Source organism: Rhinatrema bivittatum, unplaced genomic scaffold, assembly GCF_901001135.1.
Source record: "Rhinatrema bivittatum unplaced genomic scaffold, aRhiBiv1.1, whole genome shotgun sequence".
In the NCBI taxonomy this organism is placed as follows: domain Eukaryota; kingdom Metazoa; phylum Chordata; class Amphibia; order Gymnophiona; family Rhinatrematidae; genus Rhinatrema; species Rhinatrema bivittatum.
Window position 1 is genome coordinate 22,368 of NW_021821162.1, and position 12,976 is coordinate 35,343.

General features: G+C 48.6%; 1 protein-coding gene across 1 annotated transcript in view; it reads left to right on the plus strand.

Moving 5' to 3' along the window:
• The window catches only part of LOC115082497 (stereocilin-like), a gene marked incomplete at its 5' end in the record, with an annotated part of 30,315 nt that extends 19,992 nt beyond the window's left edge, over positions 1–10,323 (plus strand). The window contains 3 exons of the mRNA XM_029586726.1: positions 2,052–2,090; positions 7,650–7,817; positions 10,252–10,323. Of these exons, the coding sequence (XP_029442586.1) occupies positions 2,052–2,090; positions 7,650–7,817; positions 10,252–10,323 (279 nt within the window). The remainder of the gene's footprint in view (positions 1–2,051; positions 2,091–7,649; positions 7,818–10,251) is intronic.
• Positions 10,324–12,976: the final 2,653 nt, after the last annotated feature.

Sequence of the window (12,976 nt, forward strand, 5' to 3'; positions counted from 1 at the left end):
CTGATGGGTGTGTGACCGGCCGCAGCCTGCCCTCTCTCTAATGGGTGTGTGACCGGCCGCAGCCTGCCCTCTCTCTAATGGGTGTGTGACCGGCCGCAGCCTGCCCTCTCTCTGATGGGTGTGTGACCGGCCGCAGCCTGCCCTCTCTCTGATGAGTGTGTGACCGGCCGCAGCCTTCCCTCTCTCTGATGGGTGTGTGACCGGCCGCAGCCTTCCCTCTCTCTGATGGGTGTGTGACCGGCCGCAGCCTGGCCTCTCTCTGATGGGTGTGTGACCGGCCGCAGCCTGCCCTCTCTCTGATGGGTGTGTGACCGGCCGCAGCCTGCCCTCTCTCTGATGAGTGTGTGACCGGCCGCAGCCTTCCCTCTCTCTGATGAGTGTGTGACCGGCCGCAGCCTGGCCTCTCTCTGATGGGTGTGTGACCGGCCGCAGCCTGCCCTCTCTCTGATGGGTGTGTGACCGGTGTGTCCCATGTGTTGCTATCTGATGGGTGTGTGACCGGCCGCAGCCTGCCCTCTCTCTGATGGGTGTGTGACCGGCCGCAGCCTGCCCTCTCTCTAATGGGTGTGTGACCGGCCGCAGCCTGCCCTCTCTCTGATGGGTGTGTGACCGGCCGCAGCCTGCCCTCTCTCTAATGGGTGTGTGACCGGCCGCAGCCTGCCCTCTCTCTAATGGGTGTGTGACCGGCCGCAGCCTGCCCTCTCTCTGATGAGTGTGTGACCGGCCGCAGCCTGCCCTCTCTCTGATGGGTGTGTGACCGGCCGCAGCCTGCCCTCTCTCTGATGGGTGTGTGACCGGCCGCAGCCTGCCCTCTCTCTGATGGGTGTGTGACCGGCCGCAGCCTGCCCTCTCTCTGATGGGTGTGTGACCGGCCGCAGCCTGCCCTCTCTCTGATGGGTGTGTGACCGGCCGCAGCCTGCCCTCTCTCTGATGGGTGTGTGACCGGCCGCAGCCTGCCCTCTCTCTGATGGGTGTATGACCGGCCGCAGCCTGCCCTCTCTCTGATGGGTGTGTGACCGGCCGCAGCCTGCCCTCTCTCTGATGGGTGTGTGACCGGTCGCAGCCTGGCCTCTCTCTGATGGGTGTGTGACCGGCCGCAGCCTGCCCTCTCTCTAATGGGTGTGTGACCGGCCGCAGCCTGCCCTCTCTCTGATGGGTGTGTGACCGGCCGCAGCCTGCCCTCTCTCTGATGAGTGTGTGACCGGCCGCAGCCTGCCCTCTCTCTGATGAGTGTGTGACCGGCCGCAGCCTGCCCTCTCTCTGATGGGTGTGTGACCGGCCGCAGCCTGCCCTCTCTCTGATGGGTGTGTGACCGGCCGCAGCCTGCCCTCTCTCTGATGGGTGTGTGACCGGTCGCAGCCTGGCCTCTCTCTGATGGGTGTGTGACCGGCCGCAGCCTGCCCTCTCTCTAATGGGTGTGTGACCGGCCGCAGCCTGCCCTCTCTCTGATGGGTGTGTGACCGGCCGCAGCCTGCCCTCTCTCTAATGGGTGTGTGACCGGCCGTAGCCTGCCCTCTCTCAGATGGGCAGGGCCTGCATTGACGCTCTTTCTGAAAAGCACAAATATTGTCTGGGCATGTTGCATGGAGATTTCTTTTCCAGCAGGGTCGGCCCCTTTCCTTCCATACAGAGAAACAGTGAGCAGGGGTCTAAGATGATTGATGTTCTTGTAGATTTGAAGCACTGTGGAGTTGCTTTGCAGAGACTCCTCCCTAAGCACATCCTGGGGTAGCAGTGGCAGGGCAGCTGCTGGTATTATCTGCTCCTGTAGTGCTTCAGCAGTGCCCTTTTACATGATCAGGTAGAGATGCAGACACAAACGGAGCCCCCTTCTTACCCTGGTCTCTCTCACAGGCATGAAGATGTTCTCAGCCGGAGGTAACAGCTGGGACACGGGGGGGGGGGGGGGGGGGCTTCAGTCAGCGAGAAGGGCAAGCCCTGGCTTCAGCATGCACCTTGCTGTTGGAGTAGGCAAGCAGTCCTTGCATGAACATTAGCCACAACTCAGCAGTCATTATTAGGCAGGCACTGACACTTTCTTTTGTTTGCAGTCACAGGAACTCCTGGACAAATTGTTTAGCAATGAGGCGGTAAGTGAAGGACTTCAGGATGTGCTGTGTTGTCTTGTGCTCTGCAATACTTTTCTTTTTATGGGAAGGGATCGCTGCATTGCACTCTCTCTCGCCAGGGCAGGCCCTGGGCTCTCAGACCTCCCTCCTCTCTCCCTTGCTTGGCTTCCTGGGTCAGCAGGGGCTGGGAGGGGAGCCAGAGTTAGGGTCCTGGAGCAAGGGTCCCAGCCGAGGACTTGCCCTGCAGTTCCTGAACTACACAGGAAGTTGGGAGGGGAATTTAAAAAGAGGAATAAAGCCCCAGGACGTTGGAAATGAAGGCCCATGGTAGCAACTCCCAGCACTGGTTCCAGTGAGTTGAAAACCCAAAGCCACAGGGAGAATCTGCCAGGCCTAAAGCAATTCTTGCCTTCTAAATCATTCAAGACTGAGAAGGGAGAAAGATGAAGTGAGTTTGGGAAACTGCTGAGAAAGAGGTCTCTTATTAAATCGGAGCAGCTCTGCCTCAGGGCCCACCCACCTGACTCTCTTCCACTTGCATTTTCAGGGCTAAAATAAATAACGTTGCACATGGGGCCTTCTAGACAGAGTTAGCTGCCTCTGCTGGAATTCAGATAACATTTTGCTTTATTTCATTTATTGCTCAGAGTTTTTATACCAGCAAAGCAGAGCAAGCCTGGTCAAATAAGAACATAAAAATAAAATCATAATTAAATTCAGCAGTCAATGTCCATTTGTACTAGGATTAGTGGAATTATCAATCAACCTCAAGACCTTAACCTTGTTTCCGAGCTCACTGTGCGGGGGGGCTGACTTCCAAAGCTCTGACCCTCTACCCTGAAACGTCGTCCTCCTATGAAGCACTTTACAGGTCTCCTGGCGCGATGGAACCGCCCTAAAGCCACTTCTAATAGCAGAAGTTGCGCTTAGGGACGGAGCTCCTAATGCTGTCCTGCAGATATTTAACCTCTCCCCCATGTAATGTCTAACGTCACTCAGGATCTTAACCTGAGTGCACGTCTCAATAGCAAGCAGTGTAAGGGCCGTAGCACAGGACTCGCACTCACTCTTCTGGGATACGATAAATCAGCCGGGCCGCCATGAGCTAAACCTCCTGAATTCACCGAATGCTCTTTTTAGGGAGGCCTACAAATAAAGCGTTACAGTGATCAAATAAAGACTTAAACCACCACTCTAAAAACCGAACGATGTAAGACAGACCTTAAACCTCCTCAGCTGTCTATTGTGTGATGGAAGTGCAGGTCAAGACTGAACTCACTGTCCAGCTCCTCCAAATCTCTAACCTTCAATAACAATTCAAGTTCTGCAAGTCTCTCAAATGTTCAGGAAAAATAAACTTTGCCTACAGTTGCTAGAGACACTTTGTGAGAGGAATTAGTGATATCAGCGGTAACAATAAGGTTTACAAGTAAAACCAAATAATTCTACGCTACCAGACAATCACTCCAACTATTAATTACTTATAATGACAATTACAAAGCACCGATCTCAGACAGAATTTGCAAACAGAGAGCAAGATTCTTTGTAGGTAAACACAACAGGACTTGCTCTGGCAGTTTGATCAAAACTTCTTCTTGTAGGTCAGATATGGCAACCACAATTTGCTTCATGATGTTGATGCTGGCTCTGGCTCTTCTCATTTCTTTTGCCTTTTCAGCATTGTGTGTCTGTCGGTCACGGCTGATGGTGGGGTCACGATGCATGCGCGCTTTCATCAGCCCTTGCAAGGAGATAGCTCTCGTTGTTTTGGTAAAATACAGGAGGATAAAGGGAGTGTGGCCTTGCAATGTCTGCACATACACAGGTGCTATAGATCTTGTCTTTCTCTTGCATCAGCATTTTGTAGTCGTCCATCCTGGTTGATGTCGCTTGTCACAGAAGTTAGACCAAGGATGAGCCTCATCCTAAGACACTGCTAAAGGGGGGAGGTTGTGCCTCAGAGAAGCAGTTTTGCCTCAGAAAAGTCTGAACCATATAGTGGTAGGGAAAAATACATTTGGAGAAGTGCTCAGTGCTCCTTGGTACCCACAGGGTACCCTGGACACCACTAACTGCGTCTGGAGCTCATGGCTTAGAGGTGAGTGTTGTAGGCCCCCTTCTCCTTTTCAACCCTGCAGCTGCAGAATGTCCTGGGTCCCCCATACCTGTGGAGGACCATCAGGAATCTGCCTGAGCTTTCCAAAAATTCAGCTAGGTCAGTTTTGTGTGAGTTTTTTACTATGATGCATTTTTCATGTGTTCCTTGCTTATGTGTTGTGGCCACACTGTTAGTGGATCTGGCTGCTGTACAGAGGAGGTCAATATAATGTAATGTGAATGGTACTGACAAGTAAAGCCTTTGAAGGCAGATCAATCAGTTGAATGGCTTTTTTTCCCATGTTTTAGATGAATTACATTGTATGTTTTGCTGGCGCATTTTGTTGAACACCTTGAGCACCTTGCTGGAAGGAATGCTATTGGAATCATTTTGATTTTTACGGTACTGAACCATAAGGCCTTCTGAGGGAGATGCTACAGACTGAGTTGGAACCTCAAAATCTGCTCCTTCTATCCCTCTTGTGAGATGCTGTCTTCATATTCATCCTGACCTGTAATGACCCTGCGACCGGCCGCACCTATCCTCTCCACCACCTCAGGACACTGCCAGGATCTTTGCATGGTTGGGACGCAGCCATCATGCATTGGACCTCCCTCTAGGTGCACACATCACTTCTCCTAGCTTTCTAGGCCCCATGGTGAGAAAGTCCTACCAGCACTCCCTCAACAACATCGGCACAGCTGGGTATTTAAACCTGAGCCATGCTCCAGCCCACTGCCTCTGCAGCACGTCTTCCTGCCTTGCATGTTGCTAGTCGGGTTCCTGGGCCTTGCCTCCTTGTTTCCTGGCTGTTAATTTGCTTCCTTGCCTCCCCGCTGATATCGCTAATGCCTTGCCCTGTCTCAGCTTGTCTTGTCCATTTGTCTCTGCCTGACTTCTGGTACTGCTCTCTGCTTTGGATCCTGACTATCCTCTTGCCTACCATCTGGTATTGATCTCTGCTATAGGCATCAGCTTCTCCTTCTGTCCTGGCCTTGACCCAGACTCTGACACTGTCTCTTACTGCCAGCCCTAACTTCTGCCTGTACCTGAACTCTAATCACTCCTTTGGGACTCTCGCCTAAGTCCTGCCGACCCCTGGAACCCAAGGGCTCAACCTGCGGGCAACGAGGCTGGTATTGGGGAAGCACCAGCTCTAGTCCCAGCAAGGCAAATCCACCAGCTGTTGGTGTGGGCCTAGTATGTTTGCCTATTAGGCTGTGTCAAGCACGCCACAGCCCAAGGGCTCACATCTGTGAAGCGACCTATCCAAATCTTCTCAAAGGCTGAGACTTGATGCAGCATTTTTAGAGGGACTCATCCTGCTTTGGGGCCACCTCCTCAGTCTGCACCCCAACTGTTTCCCTTTGCAGAGCATCTTAAATGCAAAGGTGGACAAGATTCCAGCTCCTGGTCTGAGCTGAAATAGAAAGGGAATGTATTTTCCCTGAAAACCCATTTAAAGCTGTAGCCTCCTGCGCCACTAGATTTGCAGCTTTTGGACCTAGGATTGAAAAATATAATAATATAGTAATGACGGCAGAAAAAGACCAAAATGGTCCATCTAGTCTGCCCAGCAAGCGTCCCAAGGTAGTAATTGCCACTCCTGTCAGACAAATCTGATTGACTTTTTTGATTGCGTGACCAGGGAATAAATCCAGGAAGAGCGCTCGATGTCATCTACTTGGATTTCAGGAAAGCTTTTGATACGGTCCCGCACAGGAGACTGGTGAATAAAATGAGAAGCTTAGGAGTGAGTGCTGAGGTGGTGACCTCGATTGCAAACTGGTTGATGGACAGAAGACAATGTGTGATGTTAAATGGAACTTACTCAGAAGAGAGAGCAGTGATGAGCGGAGTGCCGCAAGGATCGGTGTTGGGACCAGTCCTGTTCAATATCTTTGTGAGTGACTTTTTGGATGAGATAGAAGGTAAGGTTTATCTGTTTGCAGATGACACTAAGAGCTGCAACAGAGTGGACACGCCGGAAGGAGTGGAGAGAATGTAACAGGATTTAAGGAAGCTGGAAGAGTGGTCGAAGATATGGCAGCTGAGATTCAATGCCAAGAAGTGCAGAGTCATGCATATGGGGAGTGGAAATCCGAAAAAACTGTATTCGATGGGGGGTGAAGGGCTGATGTGCACGGAGCAGGAGAGAGACCTTGGGGTGATAGTGTCTAATGATCTGAAGTTGGCGAAACAATGTGACAAGGTGATAGCTAAAGCCAGAAGAATGCTGGGCTGCATAGAGAGAGGAATATCGAGTAAGAAAAGGGAAGTGATTATCCCCTTGTACAGGTCCTTGGTGAGGCCTCACCTGGAGTACTGCGCTTAGTTCTGGAGACCGCATCTCCGAAGAGACAGAGACAGGATGGAGACGGTCCAGAGAAGGGCGACCAGGAAGGTGGATGGCCTCCATCGAATGACTTATGAGGAGAGATTGAAGAATCTAAATATGTACACCCTGGAGGAAAGGAGGAGCAGGGGAGGTATGATACAGACTTTCAGATACTTGAAAGGCTTTAATGATCCATGGACAGCAACAAACCTTTTCCATTGGAAAAACGAACGCTCACATTGTGTTTCATTGCAATTGTGGGCAATGTGATGCAGGTCTGTACAAGTCTCAGGAGCATTAACTCATTCATGTCCCAGCTGCTCCTCTATGACAGACACACAGGTACACGAGCTGATGCAGTAAAATGCTCGTTAAAACAGGCCCCCATTTCCCTAATGCGTGTACAGCCACATCCCCTGGGCACCATATGCAGTAGGTAAATGAGGGACTGCACAAAAAAGGGCGCGCCAAGGAGGAATTGCGCATCCCAAGCGCTTAAATTCATCAGATGCCTACAATTGTAATGAAACACAATGTGAGCGTTCGTTTTTATCCGCTTCTGGCCGATATTACTGAGCTTGCTGGGTGCCCATAGCTCAGCGCCCCTTGCTATTGTGTGTACATTGTGCATCCAGAATTTTTATTTTAAATTAAGCCTATATACCTTTATTTTTAAACACAAGTGTCACGATATTAACTAGGAGGACCCACAGAGGACCCACAATTTTAAATTTCTCATGAGCCCTTGACTCGCAGATTGACAGCGCCAGCTCTGGGGCTGAAGTTAAATTTGCCGTGTTAGAAAGTGTGCATTGGGTGCCCGGCGATTTTCTGCATCGGGGGGGGGGCGGGGAATAGCCTCATCTACATGGAAATTATACCTGATGAGTGCTAGCAGCTATGACATTTTGGACGCATTAATCTCCTTATTAGCCTCGTGCATCCAGAGCGCGCACAGACCCACCCCTAAACCTGTGCGCACTTTATTGCATCGGCCCTCAGTGTGAATAAAACTCTCCTGCTTCCCATGCTGGAGTGATCGGAGCATTGTTTTACCGCACGCTGCACAGAAGGGCTCATCAGCATCTCAGGAAGCATGTGACATGTGTCCAAGTCCCTGGTTTTTTTTCTGTTTTACTTGCAGTTGTCACCTGAGATCCTCAGTGACCTTGGAACATTGGTCAGTGGCCTGAGTCCAAGTATTCTGCAGAAACTGCCCACAGAGGCCTTTTGGACCATTTTGCCAGCCTGCGCAAAATATAAGAGTGATCTCAGCCCTGTTCAAAAGAAAATCATCATAAACAAGCTGTGGGTACGTGCATGGCCTGTATTGGAGAGGAAGCTGTGGATGAGTGCATGGCCTGTATTGGAGGGGAAGCTGTGGGTATGTGCATGGCCTGTATTGGAGGGGAAGCTGTGGATGAGTGCATGGCCTGTATTGGAGAGGAAGCTGTGGATGAGTGCATGGCCTGTATTGGAGGGGAAGCTGTGGATGAGTGCATGGCCTGTATTGGAGGGGAAGCCGTGGGTATGTGCATGGCCTGTATTGGAGAGGAAGCTGTGGATGAGTGCATGGCCTGTATTGGAGGGGAAGCTGTGGATGAGTGCATGGCCTGTATTGGAGGGGAAGCTGTGGATGAGTGCATGGCCTGTATTGGAGGGGAAGCTGTGGATGAGTGCATGGCCTGTATTGGAGAGGAAGCTGTGGATGAGTGCATGGCCTGTATTGGAGGGGAAGCCGTGGGTATGTGCATGGCCTGTATTGGAGGGGAAGCTGTGGGTACGTGCATGGCCTGTATTGGAGAGGAAGCTGTGGGTACGTACATGGCCTGTATTGGAGGGGAAGCTGTGGATGAGTGCATGGCCTGTATTGGAGGGGAAGCCGTGGGTATGTGCATGGCCTGTATTGGAGAGGAAGCTGTGGATGGTGCATGGCCTGTATTGGAGGGGAAGCTGTGGATGAGTGCATGGCCTGTATTGGAGGGGAAGCTGTGGATGAGTGCATGGCCTGTATTGGAGGGGAAGCTGTGGATGAGTGCATGGTCTGTATTGGAGGGGAAGCTGTGGATGAGTGCATGGCCTGTATTGGAGGGGATGCTATGAGTACGTGCATGGCCTGTATTGGAGGGGAATCTGCAGGTGTATGCATGGCCTGTATTGGAGGGGAAGCCGTGGGTGCGTCTATGGCCTGTATTGGACCGGGAGCTGTGGATGCGTGCATGGCCTGTATTGGACCGGGAGCTGTGGATGCGTGCATGGCCTGTATTGGAGGGAGGGCTGTGACTATGTGCATGGCCTGTATTGGAGGCAGAGCTGTGGGTGCCTGCATGGCCTGTATTGGAGGGAGGGCTGTGACTATGTGCATGGCCTGTATTGGAGGGAGGGCTGTGACTATGTGCATGGCCTTTATTACAAGGGAGGGAGGGAGGGGGCTGTGCATGGTTTATGGTGGAACATCTTTTCAGCATCTAATGATATAATCAGGCTAGGAACTTGTTTTCATTTGGCCAAATGCATTATATTAAGTAGCTGTCTTGTATTATTGGTGGAAGACCTGCCTTTAATAATTCCTGCTTCATCATGGTGTATTAGCAAATGAAGAATGCCATCCATTCAAATCTAGAGCATTCTGGTAGAATTTTAACATCTGTATTAATTAAAGAGATAGACCTGTATGAGACACAATTGGTAGGGTCTTTATTCTTTTTATGAATCAAGTAATTGTTGCATCTAGCAATGATCCGAAGGAAGCATCTGAAAGGCTTAAATAATTCACATAGTAATCATGATACTCCTCCTTGGTGCTTATAATAATCATTTATAGCCGTGTGGCCCCAGAATCTTGTAACGGTAGCGCATTGATTGTTCTGCAAATCTTAGATTCTGTTATTTGGGCTATGAAGCTTTCTCTCGATTTTTGAGGTAGTCCTTGCAATATTAATGAATACCATCTTCTGCAAGTGTTTCAGAAGCCGTATTCAGATCAGTAAAGTAATTTGTAAGCAGTTTGTTGATATCATTTGGGGAGTGTAAGTCACCCTAAAAGTGTTAAAGTGAATCTTTTAAATGTTACATGCGTAAACATTAATGTATACGTGCGTAAGTAGCCACTACTCGCATATTCCGCATTTTATAAAAGTAAAAAATACATGCAACGCTCAGCTTGGGAATCCCCACTTGTGTGGGCTGATACTAGTCCCGCTTGTCCATGGAGAAAGCAAAGCTGCTCACCTGCAGATGGAGAAATCTGCCACACAGCCCCACCCCTGCTCAGAAAGACCTTCCATGTCAGCACTGCCAAATGACGTCACCCACTTGTGTGGCTGATTTTGTCCTGCTGTCTACGGAGAACACCCGTTACAGGTAAGCAACTTTGCTTTCCTCCAGTTTGGTCTGAGTTGCTTTGGGTTGCTCCTGTTACTTACAGCGGTTTGTTGTTGTGGGTGCACCCTTGCCTTTTCCCCCTGTTCTCTCCACTGTAACCCTTGTTTCCGCTCCCTCTGCTCTGGGTTTCCTGTCCCCCTCCCCCCCAATCCTTCCTTTCTATTTCATTACATTTCCAGGCCCACTCCTGCTCAAATGCAATCCATAAACATGTCAGGAAGCGCAAGGTGTAGTCCCTTCTACACCAGGCGTGTTCGGCTTCTCTGCCAGGGCTTTGGGGGTCAGCAAATGAGGGCTGGCTAATGTTTTAGAGACCTTACTGCAGGCAGTGAAGGCTGTGCTCTGTGATTTCTCCTCCCCAGAGCTCTGGTGACTTGGAGCAGTGGCTGGAAGAGCTGAACCCGTTCCTTGCTGAAGTGCCTTTGCTTGTGTGAAGTCACAAGTGCCTTTAATCCTGTCGAATCTGAGTGCCGCAAGTAGCAAGATGTGGAACACGCAACAGGTGATGAGTGGCCTTGCAGTCCAATAACACGAATCTTGTCTTTCTTGTCCATGCAAAGTCAGGTTTTCTGCTGCCCCTCTGGGATGGCCCAGTGTTGCTGAGCTGCTAATCCCACCTGGAAGCAGGCGTACGCTATCATGTCATAAAGTCGTCCTTCCAGCCTCATATTGCTTTAATCTCTTCCTTTGCTTGATCCTGCTATGTTTTCTCTGATGTTCATATTCAGAAGCATTTAGACAAAGAACTCAGATGTTATCCACCTAAATGAATATTTGGGCACTTAGTTGGACATATTTTACCAGCTAATAATTTAGGGAGCTAAAATTTAGCCAGTTAAGTTAGGGGCATTCTGGGCGTAACTGGAAGGAGTTGAGTTATATGTTCCAGCTAAGTACGACTATTCAAAGTTAGCTGGATAAAGTTAGCTGGTTACCTTTAAGATAGCCCACTATATTCAGTAGTGTGGATGCACTATTCAGTATGCTTCCAAAGTTAGCCAGATCAGTTTAACTGGCTTCGACCTAGATTCATCATTTTGCTATAAATATAACAAGAATAGCGCCACAATTTAAAAAAAAAAAATGCATTGTTTAAATTTTAACTGTTTTGGGACAAGAGAGAGAGAGAGAGAGACTTTTTTATGAGGTTCTCATTAGTCAAAGTTTTACATGCACAGTCAGATGTAGGAACGGCAACAGCACCATCAGTAAACATTTGTTGTGATTTTGAGTGAGGAGAGGGACTCAAAGATGAGATTTGCACATTGTACTCTCAACCTAGTTTGATGCACTCTCTACCTAGATGCTATCAAGCTAGGGTGAGAGTACACTGTTGTTTTTAAAAACGTATCCTGTGCATTCTTCGTTCAGCATGAAAAGGAGAATTTTAAGTTGCATACTATGGGCACGGTAGGAGGGAAGAAACATCCCCTGATGAAGGATTATTTTTTTGAAACGTTGCCTCGTTGGGACGGCAGTAAGATATTATGACTGGATGTCATAATTTTGTCACTAGTATGTCCGTCGTTAAAAAGATGTTGAAACTCCTAAGCACATGGATTTAGTTGAATAGATCAAGTATATATAGCATACATTTAAAGAAATTGTTTTTCACTTGAACGATAAAGAAACTCTTCAAACAATTGAACCCTTTAAGGGTGGGTTGGTGGTTTATGATTATATTCACTGTATGATACGGATTTCCTGAGTGGTAACAGCTTGAATTTTATACGAAACCACCAATCTCTATATAATTTTTAGTAATTTGAACATTGTATACAAAAAAAAATAATTATTTAGCATATACTAAATATATTTTTGTGCTCATTTCTTAAAATCACTGGTTCCCAGCCCTGTCCTGGGGACCCCTCAGCCAGTCCAGTTTCAGGATATCCACAATGAATATGCGTGAGAGATATCTGCATGTTTCTCTTCATGTTTCTCTCATGCATATTCATTGTGGATATCCTGAAACCTGACTGGCTGGGGGGGTCCCCAGGACAGGGCTGGGAACCACTGATTTAAATGTTGAGGAATGGTGTGAATCTTTGCTCACTTTGAGTTCTGACTTAGCCAGCCAAACGGCACTTTCTCAACATCTGTCTTCTTTCACTGCCTGACACTTAGCTGGTTAACGCTTTAGTATGGCTAAACAGTAACTGGATGTGTGAGGTGGGGCAGAGTCAGCTGTCCAGCTGATATTCAGTCTTATCCAGCTAAGTTAGCAGTATAATGAAGGCCTCAGGGCTCGGCCACATCACTCAATATCCAGGCGACTTTATCTGACTAATGTGGCTGAATATGGACCTCCTTAACTTTAAATCATTGTTTCATTCTTTCTCGCAACAATTACTTCAGCTTTGATATTCCAACAGGTGATGCTAAAATCTCCATCAGGACAGAGTAAAAGAGATGAGGAATTTAAAAAAAGTACAGTCAAACATTTAGAGTTGTAAAAATGCCTAGGATACAGTATATGATGGAGGCTTTATATGCATCAAATAGAGAAATAAATCAGGCTGATCATATCTAATGATATCCAGATCACAAAACAGTGTGACGAGGCGGCAGCAAGAGCCAGAGAGATGCCGGAAAGGATAGGATAATGTAGTTCTAGCAGAATGACCAGTAAGTCTGTCTTTATTAGAGTATTGGGCAGTTATTGAGACAGCTTGAAATGGAAAAGGAATATTTTGATCCTCTTTTCTCCTTTCTTTTTACCCTGTAATAAAAATGTTTAATAGATATAGGATGAGCCAGACTCTCTCCCCCAATCACATTCTCCTTTAGGGTCACAGCTGCACATTGTCCATCCTGAGGCACCAGGAGTCTCAGCTTTTAGGAATTATCTCCTCTGGGATCTCCTGACTCAGCTTCTCACATGACTTCTGCCCCCCCTCACCCCAACTTCCAGAATTTCTCTATCCTGGTTCCTCCTTTCCCCTCACCCTCTTGTCTCTACCAGTGATGCTAAATCTAGGGGTTGGTTTAAAGCGCTTTCTTCAGCACCACAGTCCGGATTGTGTGCAGATACAAACCAGTGAAAAGTAAGATGATTCCTTTTGTATTGGATTCGCATAATGCATT